Source organism: Callorhinchus milii, unplaced genomic scaffold (genome assembly GCF_018977255.1).
Source record: "Callorhinchus milii isolate IMCB2004 unplaced genomic scaffold, IMCB_Cmil_1.0 Scaffold3, whole genome shotgun sequence".
Taxonomy (NCBI): Eukaryota; Metazoa; Chordata; class Chondrichthyes; order Chimaeriformes; family Callorhinchidae; genus Callorhinchus; species Callorhinchus milii.
The window spans coordinates 94999530-95019174 of record NW_024704744.1 but is presented as its reverse complement, the minus strand read 5'-3'; the positions used below and the strand labels follow the sequence as shown (position 1 = coordinate 95019174).

Below are 19645 nucleotides of genomic sequence, written 5' to 3'. Positions count from 1 at the left end.
TGTGAGGGTAGATATTCTGGTGCTCTCTGGGGGTCTGTGGGAAATTGTTGCTGAACGTTTTCTAGAAAAGAAAACATGGAGCTTGTTCCATGCTTTCTTACAGTGTAATCTGAGGAGCTGGGTGTTTGTAACTGGTGCTCAAGGTCTCGGAAGATAAAAGAGTTAATAATAATATTGCCTTCAAATATGCATTTGATATAACACCTTATCATGTCTTTGAGATGTCTCAAAGCGCTTCACAGAATACACTGCAAAGTGTAGTGACTGCGTATTTTGTGGGTGAAACACAGCAGCCAGTTGTGGACAGCAGTGTCCCACAAACAGTCGTGGATTGAGTGACCAGATTATTATTATTATTATTTTGAAAGAATTATTACCCCCGGAAAAGCGATCCGCCAATCGACTAACAGCCGGGTTCCTACTTGCTGCTCGATAAACAGAGGCGTGTGGAATAAGGAAACTTGCCCAACGTTTCACCCCCTGCCCGGGAATTGGACCCAGGTCCTCTCGCTTGCGAGGCGAGTGCTCTAACCACTGAGCTACAGAAAGGAGAGGTGAGGGGATGGAAGGGATATCAGTTTGGGTCTTTTTTTTTTAAAAAAGAAAAATATTGGTTTATTTGTGCTCAGCTATTCTGAGTGGAGGGGGAGAGGGGGAACACACCTAACAGCCTGAGGCTACCCTGCACCTGCCACAGACACCCTTCTATTTTGAGGTACAGTTGCTGAAAGCTGCCACCCGCTCCTGGGAGCTGAGGAAAAGTGCCGTTGTTTTGAGCACAAGACGATAGCACGGGAGTAGTCGAATGGAAGGAACCACTACCAAGCACAGTGAGCTTGTAATTCCGATGGAAATTCAGGCCCTTGATGTTTTGATGCTGTGTAGAGATGGGCGGACATGACTGTCACTCTTCATCAGCAAGTTATAGGTTTGGCCCTTCTCAGTGCTGAAGGTAATGTGTGACTTCAGGTGTGAACCTAACAAGTGTGGAAATATTTGCGGGAGGGGCTTTGATAGATTTTGTTGATCGGTGCGATTGAGAGACGCACTTTGTGAAGCTACCCAGATCAAAGCTGTAGGTGTATATTTCCCTGAAGCTGCAGGTGTGGTTAAAATACTCAAAAAATGTTCATTTCAATAGTACGGCACTTACCAGGAACGGGCGGCAGGATCTCAGTCGAGGCCACGGGCGCCGGGCGAAGCCGATTTCCCGCTCGTGCCGTTACTTCCATCCTCGCTCTCTCCGACCGGAGCCGCTCCACCCACAGTAGCAGCGTCGAGCAAACAGCGCGAGAGGCTGGGACCCAGCACACTGTGTACAGGGTTGCAGAGGAGGGGTTCTTTGTAGCGGAGCAGTAGGGGGAGTGTAGCGGAGGAGGAGGGGGTGTTTGTAGCGGAGGAGGAGGGGGTGTTTGTAGCGGAGGAGGAGGGGGTGTTTGTAGCGGAGGAGGAGGGGGTGTTTGTAGCGGAGGAGGAGGGGGTGTTTGCAGCGGAGGAGGAGGGGGAGTTTGTAGCGGAGGAGGGGGTGTTAAGAGCGGATTCCACGGAGAAAGTGGGGACTCACTTTTCTATTGGCCCAAACCATAAGAGTCCCGTTTAACACGGCAAACAGATCGAGTATTATCTTCACTAAAAGACTTCTACTTTCTCAATTGCAAAACAACAATGAAAATAAAATTCCAGATGATTAAAATGTTCCTCAGTAGCTTTTTTGTTTGCTTTTTCTTCCCCTTCCCTGCCCCACTACGATATTCAGCTGCTCTTTGTTTTACTTTCCCTCAGGTACCGTTACATACCGTGGGATCACAATCCTGTGCCCATGCTGCTCTCTTCCTGGAAGCAAAACACAGTCATCATTTTTATAACCACTGATAAATCTCGTTTGATCCAAGAAACCTCTCTACAAGTAGATTTGGCACTTACACTTACTGCTGTGTGAATTGGAAAGATTATTTCCAGTTAACTGCAGCTGAAACCTGTCAGCAAATTCTTAACAAAGTGCTTACAATTGTGATCTGTTCCAAAGTCCTAATTATGCTCTTTACACAAAACACTGGTCTATCTGAGCACATAAATCCGTGGTGTCCTACTCTTCTGACGCTTCCAAGCGCTGAATGCATATAAACTGGAACCAGCTTTGATAGCAACGATGCTTGTTTGTTTGTTTATTTACTGGTATCAAACCAATATTTTTGGATTGTTTTTCACTGTCAAAATGGATCTGATTCCTCTCACTCCTCATTGACAGCTATAAAACTTGGATAGCGAGCAAACTGCAGCATCGAGACATGGTTTTAGACTGTTTATCAGACTGCACATTTTAAATGTGGACAGCACTAAAAAAAAAACTGTGCCTGTTGAGAAAAATTGGACAATATTTTTGACGAATTTAGAAAGGACAAAAATCGGCACAGAAACAGGTTTAGTTATGTGTATTGTCTGCGCAAGCCACTGAATGAACTTTTCTTTCCATATATCATATAATTAACTCGAGTAATTTATTGTTCTTTGGAGACTGCATAGATGTTGATTGGCGAAACAGAAGAATGCTTATAAACTGATTTGTTTTATAAAAAACATCAACAATTCTTGTAAAGTATATCTAATGCACTGAAGTAGCATGCTTTCTGTGAAATATAGCACCTATCCTTGAACTCTTCCCTATTATGGACTGGGTTACTTGTTGTGTATTCCAATACAAGTCCTTCTTCACTGTCGGTCGTTATCTGTGACGTTTGCACCTTATCGCCATTTCTTTCGAAATTGGTGCTCAGTCTCACGTTGGCTTCTGGTGGAAGATCTGGGACTTGGCTTGCCAGGTTGACTGTTGAAGTCTTGCCGAAGTTTAGCACAATCAAGAAGACTCTGTTCAAACCATCCAGCTCTCTCACATACGCAAACACGTCTGTGTCATTCCACACGTAACACATCCATCCTCTGTGAATGGGCAACTCCATCTGGCGAAGCAAACTGAGCTCACGATACAGCCTGTAAGTCGAATTACTCGCCTGCTTTTGTGCCTGTGACAAACAACACAAGGTCAATGGTGGAACTGTTGTAAAATAGTGTAAATCATCAATGTGTTTCAGAGAAAACTGCATATGTGAGTGAGTAGAGCAGAGCAGGAGAGGGGATTAAGAAGGGTGGACGTTCAAGTGGAGTAGGAACACCGGCCAGTCCATTGTGTAACTTTCTATACGTGATTAATAATACACAGAAATTACAATTTGTTCTCTGTGAAAACTAATGTGGTCCACCCTCAGTGCAACATCAGTGAACCATTTCTCACCTTTCTTTACCCACTACCCACTTCTTAATCCTTGCGTTTGAATATAGCACCAAAAACAGCTCAAAACTTCATATGTAATTGCTGTCCAGGGCAGCAACTGGATTTGTGGGCAACTACACCAGTCAATTTGCAGACAGAAAATATCCACATAAATAGTCAGGAACTAAACAACCAGAAGATCATTGGCGAGGAGAGACTAGCTTCTCTTTTTGAGTATTGTTACACTAAACGGGGCCTTGATTTTAACTTCTCGAGAGTGATTTGTTCCCTCTGCGCAGCAATAGAGTATCGACCGGGCTATGAGCTCATGTCCTATTGTGGAGCTTCAACCCATGAGCTGATGACTCAAAGGAAAGTAAGCCAAGTTGACACTAATTTACTAAATTTACTAACTAAGCTTTTTACTGGGTTATAATAATAATCCTCACATTTAATATAGCGCTTTTCATGTCTTCTGGGCGTCTCAAAGCGCTTCACAGAATATGCTGTAAATTGACTGTACATTTGTGGGCGAAATCCGGCAGCCAATTGCGCACAGCAGCGTCCCACAAACAGTCATGGATTGAAAATGATCCAATTTTTTTTTTGTCTTTTGGAGGGATTATTATCAGGCGTGTGGAGTAAGGAAATTTACCCAAGGTTTCGCCCTGCCCGGAATTAAACCCAGGTGTCTCGCTTGCAAGGCGAGTGCTCTAACCACTAAACTACAGGACTCCACCTTCCAGACACGAGGCTGATGAGGCCAGCCTAGCTTTGTAATCAATTGGCCACCTCATTTGTATATGCAAAATGAATGTCATTGGGATACTTACTTCGACATTGACTGTGGTGTAGTTTGAGTGGACAGGAAGCCACGTTGTGTTTGCTGTGCTAAAGCCAGCATTGGTGCTGTTGTCCCACTGCATCGGTGAACGTGACAGATCGCGGTTTTTTGTCTGTGTTTATGTTTTTTTAAAAAGCAGGCGAGACATCGGGGTTAATCAAGGTTAGACAATTCCACTGTTTTATTTGATATCGTGGGAAAACATCCACAGGTCACATCGGGTTTAATTCGTGAGATTCGCAAGAGGATTAATAAATAATGGAGCTGACCCTCCAGATCCACTCACTAATATGAAGCCAGTTTACAGCCATCAGAGGCTCCTGGCATTCATTTTGCAACCTCAACCCAACTTTCACTCTGATATTCATTCACCAGCTAACCGCCAATGCATAATAATAATAATCCTTGCATTTGATATAGTGCCTTATCACGTCTTCAAGATGTCGCCAAAACGCTTCATAGAATGTACTGTAAAGTGAATTGACCGTATATTTTGTGGGCGAAACACGGCAGCCAATTGTGCACAGCAGCGTCCCACAAACAGTCGTGGATTGAGTGACCAATTTATTATTATTTTTTGAAGGAATTATAACCCCTGGAAAAGCAATCCGTCGATCGACTAACAACCGAGTTCCTACGTATTGCTGGGTAAACAGAGGCGTGTGGAGTAAGGGAACTTGTCCAACATTAAATCCTGTCGGGAATCGAACCCAAGTCTCTCGCTTGCGAGGCGAGTGCTCTTACCACTGAGCTACAGGACTCCACAATTCATAAACATTCCCTAAGTCTAACAAATTAAAATTCAGTGGAACACTTACAGGATCAACTTTCCCCAAAGGATCTTCAATCTTGTCGTTTGATACAGCAATATTTTCCATTCCTATTTCTTCCCCATAATAAATGATAGGAGTTCCAGGAAGAGTCAGCAGTAGCATGTGAATAACTTGTGTGTAAGCTGTACCAAGGCGAGATGAGATGCGTAGATTGTCGTGGTTTCCAACCTAACAGTTAAGAAAATATTTACACATTTGAAATAAAAGTATATAACAGTATATTATTGGCACGCCTACATCATCTGAGGCCTGAAAACTTTACGGTCTTAGCCTTAATACCTTCTCTGTGAATTTTGAGAATTTTCTAAAATTCTGCACTGCTTTAAATTCTAAGACAATGTTCTTGATGCTAATATCGTGAACTTCTTCAGACACCCAGGTGTCTGACTCGGGTCTAAACATTTCCACGTTTAAGAGAATCCAGAGCAGACTGAGAGTTCCACATATGAATGCCACCTACCCATGGAAATTTTCCAGTGTCTGGAATTGAAAGTGCTTTTTCTCCCTGAAAGGAACAGGCTGCTCAACTAATTCAGAAAATCATTAGGTGATGGTTGGTGAGAACCAAGGCTTGGAAACCTCAGAGTGTGTGTTGGGAGTCTGCTGGATTTTAGCTTGCCATTGTGGCAAGTTTCCAGCCAGGACTACTTTATGCGTTAGACCTTAGACTTGTCAGATAAACAGGAGGTGAGTGGGAAGAATACCTGCCCCAGGTCTGTCCCTCCAAATCCTGCCAAAGAGCCTGGCTGACTGGTTTAAATTCTTGTGAGAAAACTGCCTTTTAACCACTTTCTAATTGATGGTAGAAGGAAATAAAGAACTTGGGTTTGATCCTATTTCTTTATAATTTACAAATAATGTAATTGTCTATGAAACTGATGGGCCAGGCTATTAACTATCAAATCATGAAGGGTTTGAAGGAAAAGACATACCATCCAGTTTGGCCATTTTCCTGTAGGCATTTTGCTCATCCAAGAATCCACGATTTTAAACACTCCATTTCCTGATATCTCTTTATAAAGATCAATAAGGTAGAAGTTAAATGGGAAGTCGGTTTCCTCCTCTATCTCTGTTCCATAGTACATCATGGTCTTCAAAATCTCTTCATTATCGTAGGATTCAGTCACCATAAACCTGAAATAATAATATAGTTTAGAATCTATTCTGTTCCCTAACAATCACATAACATATCTCATCATAGCTTGCTCCATTAATCCTTATTAGTGTATCACATCAAGTTTACTTAGCTGTTTGAACATATAGGAATGTACAAGACCAGTAACTATTTTTATGGTGCATCTCAATGATCCATCTCTATCTCTGACCCTACCAATCCCTATTGTCAATAACAAACTTAATGAATTTGCCGTTAATATTATCACTATTATCTGCCTCCATTGCCTCGCTGGATAAACCGTTTCACATACTTCTCATTCCCTACTTAAATCTAAATAGTCTATTCACCTTTCTGTTCCAGAACTTGAGACTGTGACCTCTTGTTGTGGATCTTATTTAAGAATTGCAAAAAATAACAGCTTCCAAATCAAGACTGAATTTAAGTATTGTTTACGATCCTGTGTGATGTTTACGTTTAAGGTTTAATAGGCTAACACCAGGTGGAATATCAGGCCTTTATATCCTGTGAAGCACTTGGAGATGTCTCAATGATGTGATAAGGCACTATAACAAATGCAAGGATTATTATTATCGTAATAACTCGTCACAAAGGTATAGATCACCTGGAAGCATTCTTCCAATTGCCAGTAGACATTCCCATTTGCACGATTCAGATTCCTCATTAACAAATCATACTAAGATATGCTGCAGATTAGTCCCAAATGTCTCAAAACCACAACAAAGCTGCTTACCTGTATCTGCCGGGCTCTCTACTGAACTCATTCATAACATAGCGCCAGCTACGGACAAGGTCATGCATGCCAACCTGTGTGGTTGTGTAGTCGTGGTAGAGTTCTTCATGATACGTGACATTATTCTAGAGAAGTAACATAATTTTCATTAATAAAGCCCAGTTTCTGTTGTGGGCAAAACCAGTTAGATTTGTTTTAAACAGCCCCAAGGTAACTAGATTACAATATTTCCAATCAGACCATTTTGTCTTAAAATTGAAGTTTGCACAGAACTGTTGAAAATTCTTAACTTGGAAATCAGTCGTTTTAAAAAACTACAGATAACAAGTTTTCAAATTAAGAATTCATTAAAATTAAGACAAAATAATCTACGGGCTACAAGATTACATGATTCAGGCCTCAGATCTGCGCTTTCACAGGACATAACGCACTCTCTTGCAATCAGTTTGGTTCCCTGTTTCCCCCCATCCCTCCCCCCCCCCCCCCCATACCATTTCACATTTTACCATTTATTTATTTTTCTATTTGACTTATTCCCTTTAAAAAGCTATTACAGTTTCTGTTCCAACCACCATTTGTGGCAGGGCATTCCATATCCTAATAACCCTCTGTAAGTAGAAACTCTCTTAAATGTTCCCTTCTGTGGGTCTTTTTTTAAAAAAAAGTATATTTATTTATAAATATAATAGAGTGCCACAGAAATCCATAACAAATACAACATTTCCTGTTACAATTTTTCCCTTTTCTCCCGATACAAAAACCATTCCGTTGTTTATGGTACATTCCTTCCCCGCGCATAGGTTTGTGCAAGCGTTTCTTTTTTTGGGGGGGCGCTCCATCTTGCCTTTGCCGTGGTTGAGGTAAACTTGCTGGGTTACAGGTAGAAACTCAGCACGTGGTGGCATTTGTTGCCGAGGTAGCGAGGCTCCAGGCACAGCCTCAGGCGGCTACACACATGAGGATCAGGGCTACGTTAGGGACCCCTTTCCCCCCACTTACCCGGGGTTTTGTGCATCGTGTCTCTGAGGACACGATTCATCTCAAACCCCCAGATCAGTTGGAAGGCCTCTCTGGTGACTGCATTGGCCTCGTTCCTGGTCAAAGGCCAGACCTGGGCCAAGTACAGTAACACCGAGAGGGCCTCGCGCTTTATCACCAGATGCTTGCCGGTGATGGACAGTGAGCACTGGCACCACATCACCAGTTTCTTCCTCCCTGTGCCTAGACGCTGCTCCCAGTTTTTCTCGGCAGGGCCCAGCGGTCCCTGAACCAGATGCCGAGGACTTTGATAGTTCTGGCTTCACAGCAAATGGCATGTGACTGACTGCATTCTTTCCAACAACAACAACTTGGATTTATATAGCGCCCTCCATGCCGGACGGCGTCTCAGAGAGCTTTACAGTAACGGGGCCAAGCCAGGGGGAGGGGGAGGAAAGTGACCAAAGGCGCGGTCGAAAAGAAAGGACTTCAGCCGAGACCTGAAAATAGGAAGAGAGGGGACGAGACAAAGGGAGTGAGGAAGGCAGTTCCAGAGCCTCGGGCATAGTGGCTGAAGGCACGGCCACTGAGGGTGGAGCAGAGGACTCGGGGGACAAGGGGGAAGCCAAACCCGGAGGAACGAAGGCAACGGGTAATGTTGTGAGGAAAGAGGAGGTCAGAGAGATAGGGGGGTGCAGAGGAATGCAGGGTCTTGAAGACAAAAGAGTAAGGATCTTGAGGTCGATCCTCTCTGGGATAGGCAGCCAATGCAGTCTGGCCAGGACTGGGGTGATCGGGGAGCGGAGTTTGGTGCAGGTGAGAATGTGGGTGGCAGAGTTTTGTATGAGTTGGATTTTATGGATGATAGTGGATGGGAGACCGGCGAGCACGGAGTTAGAATAGTCCAGCCGAGAGGTGAGAAAGGCATGGACTAGGGTCTCAGCGGCTTTTGGAGTGAGGTATTGGCGGAGACGGGTGATGCGTCGGAGGTGGAAGAAAGCCTTGTTGGTGAGGGACCGGATGTGGTGGAGGAAGGATAATTGGGGGTCGAACATGACGCCTAGGTTGCGTATGGGTTCGGAGAGTTTTAGCGGGAGGTCGGGTGGGTGGAGAAGGTGAGAACCGTGTGATTTTAGACGTTGATGAGAGCCAAAGAGTATGGCTTCCGTCTTGTCAACGTTCAGCTAAAGGAAGTTTGCGCTCATCCAGCTCCTGAGATCTGACAGGCAGCTGACAGAACATCAGGGGACTGGGGGTCACAAAGAGAGGTGGAAAAATAGAGTTGGGTGTCAGCTGCATACATGTGGAAGTGTACACCATGTCTGCGGATGACATTCCCAAGAGGAAGCATATAGATCAGAAAGAGGAGGGGGCCAAGGATGGATCCTCGGGGGACCCCACAGGTAACCGGGTGAGAGTGGGAGGAGAAGCCGTTTGTACAGATGTACTGCTGGCGGTTCATGAGGTAAGACTCGAACCAGGCGAGTGCGGTCCCACTGAGGTGGATGACGGAGGAAAAGCAGTGGAGGAGGATGGCGTGATCGACTGTGTCGAAAGCGGTGGAGAGGTCCAGGAGGACAAGTCTCCAAATACATGACCTGGCTTGTCTGGCGGTTGTCCTTGGCTCCCGAGACTCGTTCAAACCGGTGGCAAATGCCTAGCAGCAGGTTCCAGACCGATTATTGTACAAAAGACGGTGAGATCATCCATATACAGGGAGGCCTTGGCTTGCGTGCCGTGGCTGCCCGCCCGCCCGGGATGGTGACAGCTCTGATGCCCTCCTCCCTCCTGATGGCCTGTGTTCCCTTGGTATGGGGTTAACCAAACTCGATCCGAGTTGTAAGAGTAGGAGTGGATAACCGTTGAACACTGGTTGCTTGTATTCTGCTTTTGACTCTTCTCACTTTCCGTGCGGTTAAATGATTGGAACCTGGTCTGAATGGCTGAGTGTTGCACCAGAACAGTACATTTATCCATTGGACCTTCAGAGAAACTCCCCACCCCCGTCAAAAAAAATCTGGAACTCCATCCTGCACCCCTCCGCCTCGCACTCCCTTGCTTCTTTCAAGTCACATCTCAAGACCTTGCGCTTTGACCGTGCTTTCAGTCACCTTCCCACTGCTAACCCCCACTCTCCCGATTCCAACCCCCAGTTCGGGTGCAAACCCTTCACTGTCCCGCTCCTTGGGACATCTTCCTGACGTGATAGGCACTAAATAAATCCAATTTGATGTTGTTCTTTGTTCCTCAAAAGGTTTGTTGTTCTACTGTGTGAAAGTTGATACGATTGCGAGACCCAGACTAGTTAATAGTAATATTAAAGGGTGAATAACCATACTGGAACTTACTGGGTCCTGGTTTGGATCCACTGGAACCTCATTTCTTAGACTTTCAGCTTCCAGAAGAAATTTAACTGCATTCACCCTGATTCCATCAACCCCTTTCTTCAACCAGAAGCGTATAATGTTCTTGAAATAAGAGAAACACATACAGTTAGAATGAAGTTTAAATGGACAACACAGTGATTTAAAGCCATCTACCCAATGTAGCCTTCCTTTCTGCTTACCTTCATTTCTTCCTGCACATCAGGATTTCGGAAATCCAAATCGGGCTGTTCTTTTAGGAACTGGTGCAAGTAACACTGACTCCGTACAGGATCGTACTCCCAAGCAGAATGTCCAAACACGCTAACCTGAAAGAAAATATCAAATGCTTGGTGAGTAATACCCTGAGACAGTGTACATAAAAAAAATCTGATAACAAGATAACAAGAGAGGAACGTACAAATGACAAAGGCCCTTCAGATCATCTCATCCTTCCAGACTACCCATCCTACCATCTTCTCATTACAGCCCACAAAATACACCGTCAATCCACTTTACAGTATATCCTCTGACAGCCCTTTGAGATGTCTCGATGATGTGATAAGCCATTATACCAAATACAAGGATTATTACATAAGGAGTCCCGTAGTGTTGTGGTTAGCACGCTCGTGTCACAAGCGAGAGGACCCGGTTTTGATCCCAGGCAGGGACAAACCTTAGGCAAGTTTCCTTACTCTATGTGCCTCTGTTTATCTGGCAGTAAGTAGGAACCCTGTTGTTAGTCGACTGGCTTTTCATGGTAATGGTTTCTGCCAGTGCGGTTGGCAAGTGATCTGGTCTTTTTGGATATTGCTTGTCACCAGGTTACAGTGCTTGCTGACTAAAGAGTGTGGTTCCTGTGCACTATAAACAAATTCATGCACCCAGGTGTTCACATTGTGTGAATGGCATCTTCAAATACAAAGGGCAACCATTATTATTATTATTATTATTATAGGATCAAGCTGTTTGTTAAATGATTCCATGGCTATTTACCTTCACCACCCTTCCTGGTAACCCATTCCAGCTGTTAATTAACAAAGTTCAGTAACAATACCTCTTAATCGAATTGAAAGAGGAGAAATGAGAGGGAAAATTCATTTAAAATTAATTATGCCGCCCCCTGATGGTTTGGCTACCGCGTTCGACTACAAATATACAGTCAATTCACTTTACAGTATATTCTGTGAAGCGCTTTGGGACGTCTAGAAGACGTGAAAAGCGCTATATCAAATGTAAGGATTATTATTATTCAGTTGTGAAATGGCTGCCAATTTGCCTACATACATTTACTACACTTAACAAGAATTCCATATGAAATACTTTGAAATATTTTGATATGATAAAACAAAGTTCCTTCTTTCTAATGATGAACAGTATCAGAAAGAACTGTTAGGAACAGATTTTGATTTCTCATTCTCAACATAACTCTCTGTACCTTCTCTCAATAAATATATCCAGTTTTTCTTGAACCCCCTTACATTGTCTAGTTAATAGGCTTTCCACGTAACATTTCTTGAAAATGTTCTTCCTAACCACCCAGATTTCTATTAATGTTTTATATTTTAACTATGTTTCCAGGGAATAAGATAATATCTACCAGCGTTCCTATCCCTGGTCATAATCAAGCCCATATATGTGGTCTGGATCAGACAATGATTCACCCACCACCCCACACTCAAAAAACCTGCCCATGCTCACAGACAACTCACACGTGAAGAATAGAATCAGGATATCAAAGAACTGGCTATGCCTATAGAACTACTATTCCCAAGAATGTGGTTTTAAGAAGTTAAGATAACAATAACAGCAAATTTTCACACAGCAATGTCCCACACATAGCCATGTAAATGAATGCTGAATTTATTATCTGTGCATTGTTGGCCAGGATACTGTGAGACACTCCCTTCTCTTTCTAAACAGTGTTATGGGATCTTTAACATCCACTTGAACAGACAAACACAACCTCACTTCAATGTTTTATCAGAAGTATGCAACAGTCCTCCAGCACTGTACTTGTGTATCAACCTTTACATATGAGTTCAAAGGCCTTATGTTAAGCTTAAATCCATTGTGTTCTGAGTTAAAGCAGAGAGTGCTACCCACTGAGCCAGACAGACTGATAGACAGCTGGTCCTTTCCCTCAATAATACTGACTATTTAACACTGGAATCAATAATTTGGGGGTTTATTTTGACAATCACATTAGGGATCCTTCATGTAGTACTAAAGAATCAGAAATATTAAGACAGAACAGAATTGCCATAATTACCCAGTTGTTTGGGTAGGTGGTCCTGTTGTTCTTGTGCTCACAGTCTCTCCAGATGTAGTAATCTACATATTTTTCTGTCCGGTTCCGGCTGAGCTGGAACCAGCGGTGTTTATCGCTGGTGTGATTCGGAATTAAGTCCATTATCAGCTTCAAACCTTGAAAATGTCAATAAAATCACAAGGGTTTCTTAATATATGGTGGGCTGGAGGGTGTGAGGGACGAGCAGGAGGCTGGTGTCAATCGACCAGAGGTGCCGGGTGGTGGAATGGGGAGTGAGGAGGTTGGAGAGGTAGGGAGGTGCCAGGGAGTGAATGGATTTGATGCAGTGAATGCAGCATAGCAAAACCCTAAATAAGTAATGGCACACAAGACATTATTAATTAATTAAATAAATAATAATATTAATTAATTGATAAGGCGCTATATCAAATGCAAGGATTATTATTATTATTAGCACCGGCACAAATTATCTATGTTTAGGTATAGTGTAGGTTCACATGAAAATATGAATCATAGAAACATAAAAAGTAAATAAATAATTATCAGAAATTAGGGTTTTAGCTCCAATAATAATCTTTGGATTTTAATATAGTGCCTTATCAGGCTATCAAAACATCTCAAAGCACTTCACAGGATTTACTCTGCAATGATTGTCGGCAAATAATGATAGACTTGAGAAATTAGTTTCTTCTTTACTAGAGCTAAGAGGGTTAAATTGATCAGTCCTCAAGATTATGAATAGTTACAAAGGCAAGGTAAATAGATATAGATTATTTCCCTGGTCAGTGAGTCCATAATGAAAATGTACAACAATAAAAAGAATTAGGGGATTAGAAAACAATTATTTACACTGAGAAGGGTTGGAATATGGAATCCTCATGTCCATTGTTGAACGTTTGGCCATTAATTATTTTGAAAAGGAATTAGATGCTTGAAAGAGGAATACGATAGGATATGCAGACATTCAGGAGAGTGGGATTAGATCAGAAAGTCGCTTATGTGGAGAAAATACCAGCCAAACTTTCATGGAACAGAAGACCGAATGTTTTGCAAAATTCTACAATTTCTAATATAAGTTCACCCACAAATATACAGTCAGTTCACTTTACAGTATATCCTGTGAAGCGCTTTGAAGACGTGAAAAACGCTATATCAAATGTAAGGATTATTATATTATTATATTATATATGTTCTGTTTTAACTGCTTGTTTTGATAACGAGGAACCATCTTTTTAAGGCAAATTCAACCTTTTCAGTATGCTCTCACCTCTGTCGTGCATGACTTCTATCAGATCATCAAAGTCTTCCATGGTTCCAAATACTGGATCAATAGCTTCATAATCTTCCACATCGAAACCAAAATCTTTCATCGGAGACTTGTAGACCGAATTTATCCAAATTGCTTTGATATTCAAATCCACAAAGTGGTCCAGTTTTTCTCTGATGCCTGGCAACAAGAGACAAAGGAAATGGCATTTGAATTAAATTCTTTCCCATGAAACAGATGCAAAGTCTTTATTGCACTTAATATATTGGCAATTGACCAGTGTGAATGGACTCAATATATTATTGGACGCAATGTATTATTGGACAAAACATGCATGGACCCAAGCAATAGGTAAACCAATGTAAAACTCCCAAAAGCTAGCTTTAAAATCTAGTATATATTTTTCAAATAGAAAATAGAAGCCTAAGGCTGTGATAATTCCCATTTTTTAAGCAAATGTTAGAGCTGAGGAACAAAACTCAATCCTACCCTGTAAGAACATTTGTGCCAAATTTAAGATGGTGCAGAATTGTGGAAACTTTTAAATTCGTTCTTAATTTGGAAGCCGGTTTCTCTTGAAAGAATTGGGGAAAAATGGATTCCAAATGAAGACTAAATTGAAGCATTTTCTGTAATTCTGTGTCACCTTAAGTTTTAAGATAAAATGGTGTCACAAGATGATAATAATAATAATCCTTTCATTTGATATAGTGCTTTTCACGTCTTTGAGACGTCTTGAAGCGCTTCACAGAATATACTGTAAAGTGAATTGACTGTATATTTATGGGCGAAACACGGCAGCCAATTGCACACAGCAGTGTCTCACAAACAGCCGTGGATTGAGTGACCAAATTATTATTTTTTTTAAAAGAATTATTATCCCTGGAAAAGCGATCCGCCAATCGACTAACAACTGGGTTCCTACTTACTGCTAGATAAACAGTGGCGGGTGGAGTAAGGAAACTTGGCCAACATTTCACCCTGCCAGGAGTAGACCCCAGCTCTCTCGCTTGCGAGGTGACTGCTCTAACCATTGAGCTATAGGACTAAATATCTGGAATGTTAACAGTAGCAGGTCTTTTATTTGGATAAGAGAGGTACGGAGGCACTTACTTTTGATTTTAATGCTTTGTACTGTAAGATTCTCATTACTTAAAACAACAACTTGCATTTATGTAATGTCCCTCACACAGGGTAGCATCCCAGAGCACTTGAGAAGATGATACTTACCATTGAGATCTCCTATGCCATCCCCATTCGAGTCTTTGAATGACCGTGGGTATATCTGGTAAATGGGGCTGGCTTGCCACCAGTCTAGACACTTGGGAGAGAGGGCAATGATGGCGATGGTACAAGCCACCAGAGCAACAGTAGCTATCAACATGAACCAGAAAAGAATCTCTCTGGGCAGCCTGTAACACAACTGGCTTGAATAGCGTAGTAGGACTTCTTTGGGCATTCCAGCATAGGGCCCATCATCAGAATCTACTGGTTTGTCCTGGTCCCAGTCCATTGCCACTTGAGAATCAAGCCTCTCATTAGGCTTTGCAGTCTCATCATCAGACTCACTCGCTGTGTTACTTGTTCTTTCTCTTTCCTGCTGCTCTTCGTCCCTGTTAAAAGCTGAGTTTTCAAAAACCTGTTTCTCTTTAAGATCAATGTCGACTCTGTTTACCCCATCTTTGGCTGAAGACATTTTGCGAGTTCTTCCTCGATCACAGTTCTTCTGCCCGTATGAGCAGAATGGCTAAAGGGTTCACTTAAATACAGTCAGAGGCAGCAAAATCCGGAACCTTTGGACTTCAGACCGTTAAACCGCATTTTAACCACAGTGCAGAGATCCCGAAAATCATTAACTTACAAAAGTCAAAAAGCTATTTCTTTGTTTTTTTCCCCCAATTAAAAGTCTATTGTTGCATGGTTAGTCAGTTATTTTGGCAAGTTTTTGAAGAAACTTTCCTTTGCTTCCTATGATTTTCTGGAAAGGCTCTTTCTCGTTGCTGAATCCGCTTCTGTGCCTTGCAGAGTGGAGCTGGAATGTTTCAACTACCAGGTGCATTGGCAATGCCCTTATCTTCCTGGCATCTTTTCCATCCTGCCTACCTTAAACCACTTCACAAAGCAAATGGAGTGAATTTAACGTTAGCAAAAGCCGGAAGCTGTAGAGCAATACAAATATTTACATAATTAGTTTCCAAGCATCTAGACTAATGTAAGAAAAGCTGAAAGAGAAGGCAACAGCCTAAAGTTAGATGTTTAGGATCAAAAGATATAAAATGTTTGGTTAAATTAGATTACAGGCAAGGCGATCTTAAAGTTAAAATAAATAGAATTTAAAATAAGAAGAGGGAATAGGGAAGAATTAAGAGATGCTAAGGCAAGCAGAATGAAAGATTTTCTTGGAACATTTTAATCCAAATTGTACTGTAGGTGCTTATTTTAGTTATTTAATGATAATATGTTTTTTTTTAATCTACCTATCATTCAGTAATGTTGGGACTACTGCATCAGTATTTGTTTCAACAAGTTGAAAGACATGCAAAATATATCAACCCAGGGAAAGAGGAATTTCTCTAGGTGTTCAATCACCTAATAGTTCATCCAGTTAATAGTTCAGGGGAAACCCATCTAGGTTGTGTTCATCAACTTCTGCAAGGTTTTTGACCTGTCGCCTCATGAAGCCCACCACATGATAAAACTGGAAGTCATGGGAACACATGGCCAAGTCTTGGATTTTATCTGGAATGTGTATTCCAACAACAGCAAAATGACATTTGTACAGCACCTTTCACGTCGGGGGGATATCCCAAGGCGCTGAGAGATCGCTGAGCCCATCCCTCTTGAAAGAGGAGCATTGTCACCCACTGTATTCAATGTATTCATCAATGACGTGTTGAATGGGATCGAGCAGGAAGGACTTTGTGTATCTGTTCCAGGCCTCTCCTGACAGGATTGTCCTAAATAGAATTCAAAATAAGAGGGAATAGGGAAGAATTAAGAGATGATGGGGCAAGCAGAATGAAACATTTTCTTAACCCCCTACCACCCTGTTCGTTCCCTCAGCTCAGTGGGCTCCAGCCTGCTTCACGTTCCCCGCCTTGCTCGCCCCACTATTGGCAGGTGGGCCTTCCGCGACTCTACCCCCACCCTCTGGAACTCCATCCCGCAGTCCCTCTGTCTTGCCCCCTCCCTCGCCACCTTCAAGACCCTCTTCAACCGTGCTTTCGATCTCCATGCTTCCCTCCCCTGCCTTCCACCTTCCCCCACGCCGACTCCCAGCTCGAGTCCATAACTCTGTCTGTCCAGCGTCTTGGGACATCCTTCAGAAGTGAAAGGCGCTATACAAATGTCATTTTGTTGCTGTTGTTGACTGTGGCGCATCTGTTTGAGGACAATACTGTGCTGCTGGTGGACTCACCTGGGAATCTTTTGTGCCACACCCGACATCTTGCTTTATATATTTGATGAAGTATTGACATACAGGATTTGGTTTCTATGTCCTCTCCCCCAATTCCATTTTCCATTCCTGCAGCTCAGTACGCAGAATTAGCAACTGTTATTGCCGCTCTCAAACTCTATTCTTCCTCCTCCATTTTATTTTCGAACTCCTCTCGAGTCTGTAAAGGGTTAACCCTTTTTGGATGACAAATTGAGTTCACTTCGCCCGACTGTGCTTGTCTTATCCATGCTTCGTTGCTTTGATAGATTTGTTCTTTACCCTCAGCCCTACCAAATTCCCTTTGTTTGTTGAGTGGAGTCATTCCAAGTTTGCGGCCTTTCACTCTGAAAATTACGAAGCTGATGCCCTTGCACTATAGGGTGCTCGGGGTGGGGGGTGGGGGGGGGGGGGGTTGTGTGGCGAGCCAGTTTCAGCTGTAATACCACTCAACCCGGACTTTGCCTAAAACAGGATCAATCAGTATCAGTTGCAATTCAAGCACTTGAGAAAATGGAGGATCTTCCTGAAAATTCCCCATTCAAATTACACAGACAAGATTATCCCTGACAAAAAACAATCAAGTTTTATTATATGGTACAGGGCAGAGTCCAGTCTGGGGTTCCTAAACAACTGAGAATTTAATTGATTTATTTGGTACATGATGTTCCAGTGGTTCGACCTAAGTATTGAGAGTAGTATTCAGATAGGGTTAACACTGATAGTATGTGAAGAGCTAATGGAGTATAGGGGAGTAAGTGTTTCCATGCTAACCAACTCAAGCTGTCCAGAGGGAATTAACTTTTCTGTTTTCATAGACTATGAAGTAGAACTAAGTCTTGCAGCGACTGACAAACTTGGATTTAAGACCCCTCTGTGTATTTTGGGAATTTTGATTTTAATAGTTAATTATGATGTGTTATATGTAAACTCTGTTTAACCATGTTATGCTACAACAGATGACTGAAGTCTTCCGAACTCAATCCTTATGGCAGAACTCCTTATGGCAGAAAAGATGAGTGTTATTAAAAGATAGTTTTATCAAATTGGGTCTAAAAAAATGTTTAAAGATTAACTATAGGCTTCCAAACTATGGTCCATGATCACAAACACCTGGACCACAAGTTCATAATGTTGCAACACTGAGTCCATATCTTGTGGTAATAACTTACAACAAATAGCTAATGAAGCTGGATGTATAATAGTATTTAAAACCGAGCTGGTTAAACAATTGAGAAAAATTAAGTTAAAGCAGAAAATGCCAGTCAACTCCAGTAGAGAAGCTGGCATGTTGTGCTTTAGCTTAACTAATTTCTAGTCTACAAGATGAACGACTAATTTGTCTGATTCATGATTGCACTTACTGAACAAACCGGTTAGATAATAATATTATTATTATCATAAATGGATTAGATAGTTTTCTTTTAGGAGATAACATTATGGGATATAGTACACAGGTAGTTTGGGGCATATGCGCATGCGACCACCAAAAAGGTGGAAGGCAAACTAGATGGGCCTTTGTCTTTTTTCGTCTAGCATTTTTACGTTATCTTTTCATGTAAATTCATCTGAAAAGGTTCAGCATTCTTACAAAATCATTTATGATCCGAACTAAGTGAGCTTTATCTTTTCTTTCAACTCTCTGAACTTGGGTATGTAGTTTTATCAAATTGGACCAGAAGAAACCAGCTTAAAGATCAACTGTAGGCTTCGAAACTACACTCCAAGGTCACTAACACATGGGCCATGAATGCATACTATTGTAACACCGTTCACACGCATGTAATCACAGTGGGAATCAGGAAACATCATATATGGGTGGATGTCTTAAAAGACATTGCCATTAAATTCAAAACAAGTTATTAAAATATATCATTAAAAACAGGAATATTGTGAATGGTAAGGTTAATTAGTGTACAGAGAGTAATTAAGAATGCAATCAGATTGTAAGTATTCTGGTTCCTTTCGCATTTAGTTTAAGGTATCTGCACACTCTATTTGAAAAGATTTCCCAACAATTTATAATTCGAGTCGAGAAATCATTCTTGTTATTTAAACTTCCCGCACTTAGCCACAGTAGAAGTGTTTATGCGTTCCTGCAGGGTAGCAGGGGTGGGATTGGGGAGGGTGGATGCCTTTCTAGTTGAGTTGTCATCATTTATAATATAGATGCTGCAGGGAACTAAACTGGTCCAAACTTGAATACCAAGTGAAACGATTCAAACTATGAATCCTTGTGAAAGTGCAAATCTTTTTTTAAAGAAAACATTTGAATCCTTATTAGAATATCATTATGGGCTCAGTTCATTACAGTCTCTCCTCTGAAACAAGAAAATTGTGTCTACAATTGAAACTAATCCGAAGGTTTGTGTTCCTCATCCTGACCGACACTCCAGCATATTACTGAGGGAGTGCTACATTGCTGGGGGTACTGTTCTTGGCATAAAACTATAAACAGATTGCATTAGCCTGTGAGTGTGAATGATTCTATGTGCTATCTCAAAGTAGGGTGAGGC

General features: G+C 42.0%; 1 protein-coding gene across 3 annotated transcripts; it reads right to left on the bottom strand.

The window, feature by feature from the left end:
* Window positions 1-2472: 2472 nt before the first annotated feature.
* slc3a1 (solute carrier family 3 member 1) lies at window positions 2473-17466 on the bottom strand. 3 transcript variants are annotated; one of them, XM_042333252.1, is made up of 12 exons: window positions 17112-17466; window positions 16479-16650; window positions 14924-15852; window positions 13694-13873; window positions 12427-12581; window positions 10358-10483; window positions 10140-10259; window positions 6814-6938; window positions 5878-6079; window positions 4931-5113; window positions 4102-4224; window positions 2473-3020 (listed from the first exon to the last, which is right to left on the bottom strand). In XM_042333252.1, the coding sequence occupies exons 3-12, from the start codon at window positions 15387-15389 to the stop codon at window positions 2580-2582; spliced, it is 2121 nt and encodes a 706-aa protein (XP_042189186.1). In that variant the 5' UTR covers window positions 15390-15852; window positions 16479-16650; window positions 17112-17466; the 3' UTR covers window positions 2473-2579. The 3 variants fall into 3 exon arrangements, with proteins under 3 accessions (XP_042189186.1, XP_007895044.2, XP_007895045.2); XM_007896853.2 differs by lacking the exon at window positions 17112-17466 and having other exon boundaries at window positions 16479-16727; XM_007896854.2 differs by lacking the exon at window positions 17112-17466 and having other exon boundaries at window positions 14924-15805; window positions 16479-16727.
* Between the last annotated feature and the right edge of the window lie 2179 nt (window positions 17467-19645).

Coding starts and splice junctions, on each gene's coding strand:
- slc3a1 (XM_042333252.1), bottom strand. CDS start 15,389: ATGTCTTCAGCCAAAGATGGGGTAAACAGAGTCGACATTGATCTTAAA. Junction 6,939..10,139: donor TGGATCCAAACCAGGACCCA/GTAAGTTCCAGT, acceptor TTACTTCTCTAG/AATAATGTCACGTATCATGA. Junction 5,114..5,877: donor GAAAATGGCCAAACTGGATG/GTATGTCTTTTC, acceptor CTTAACTGTTAG/GTTGGAAACCACGACAATCT.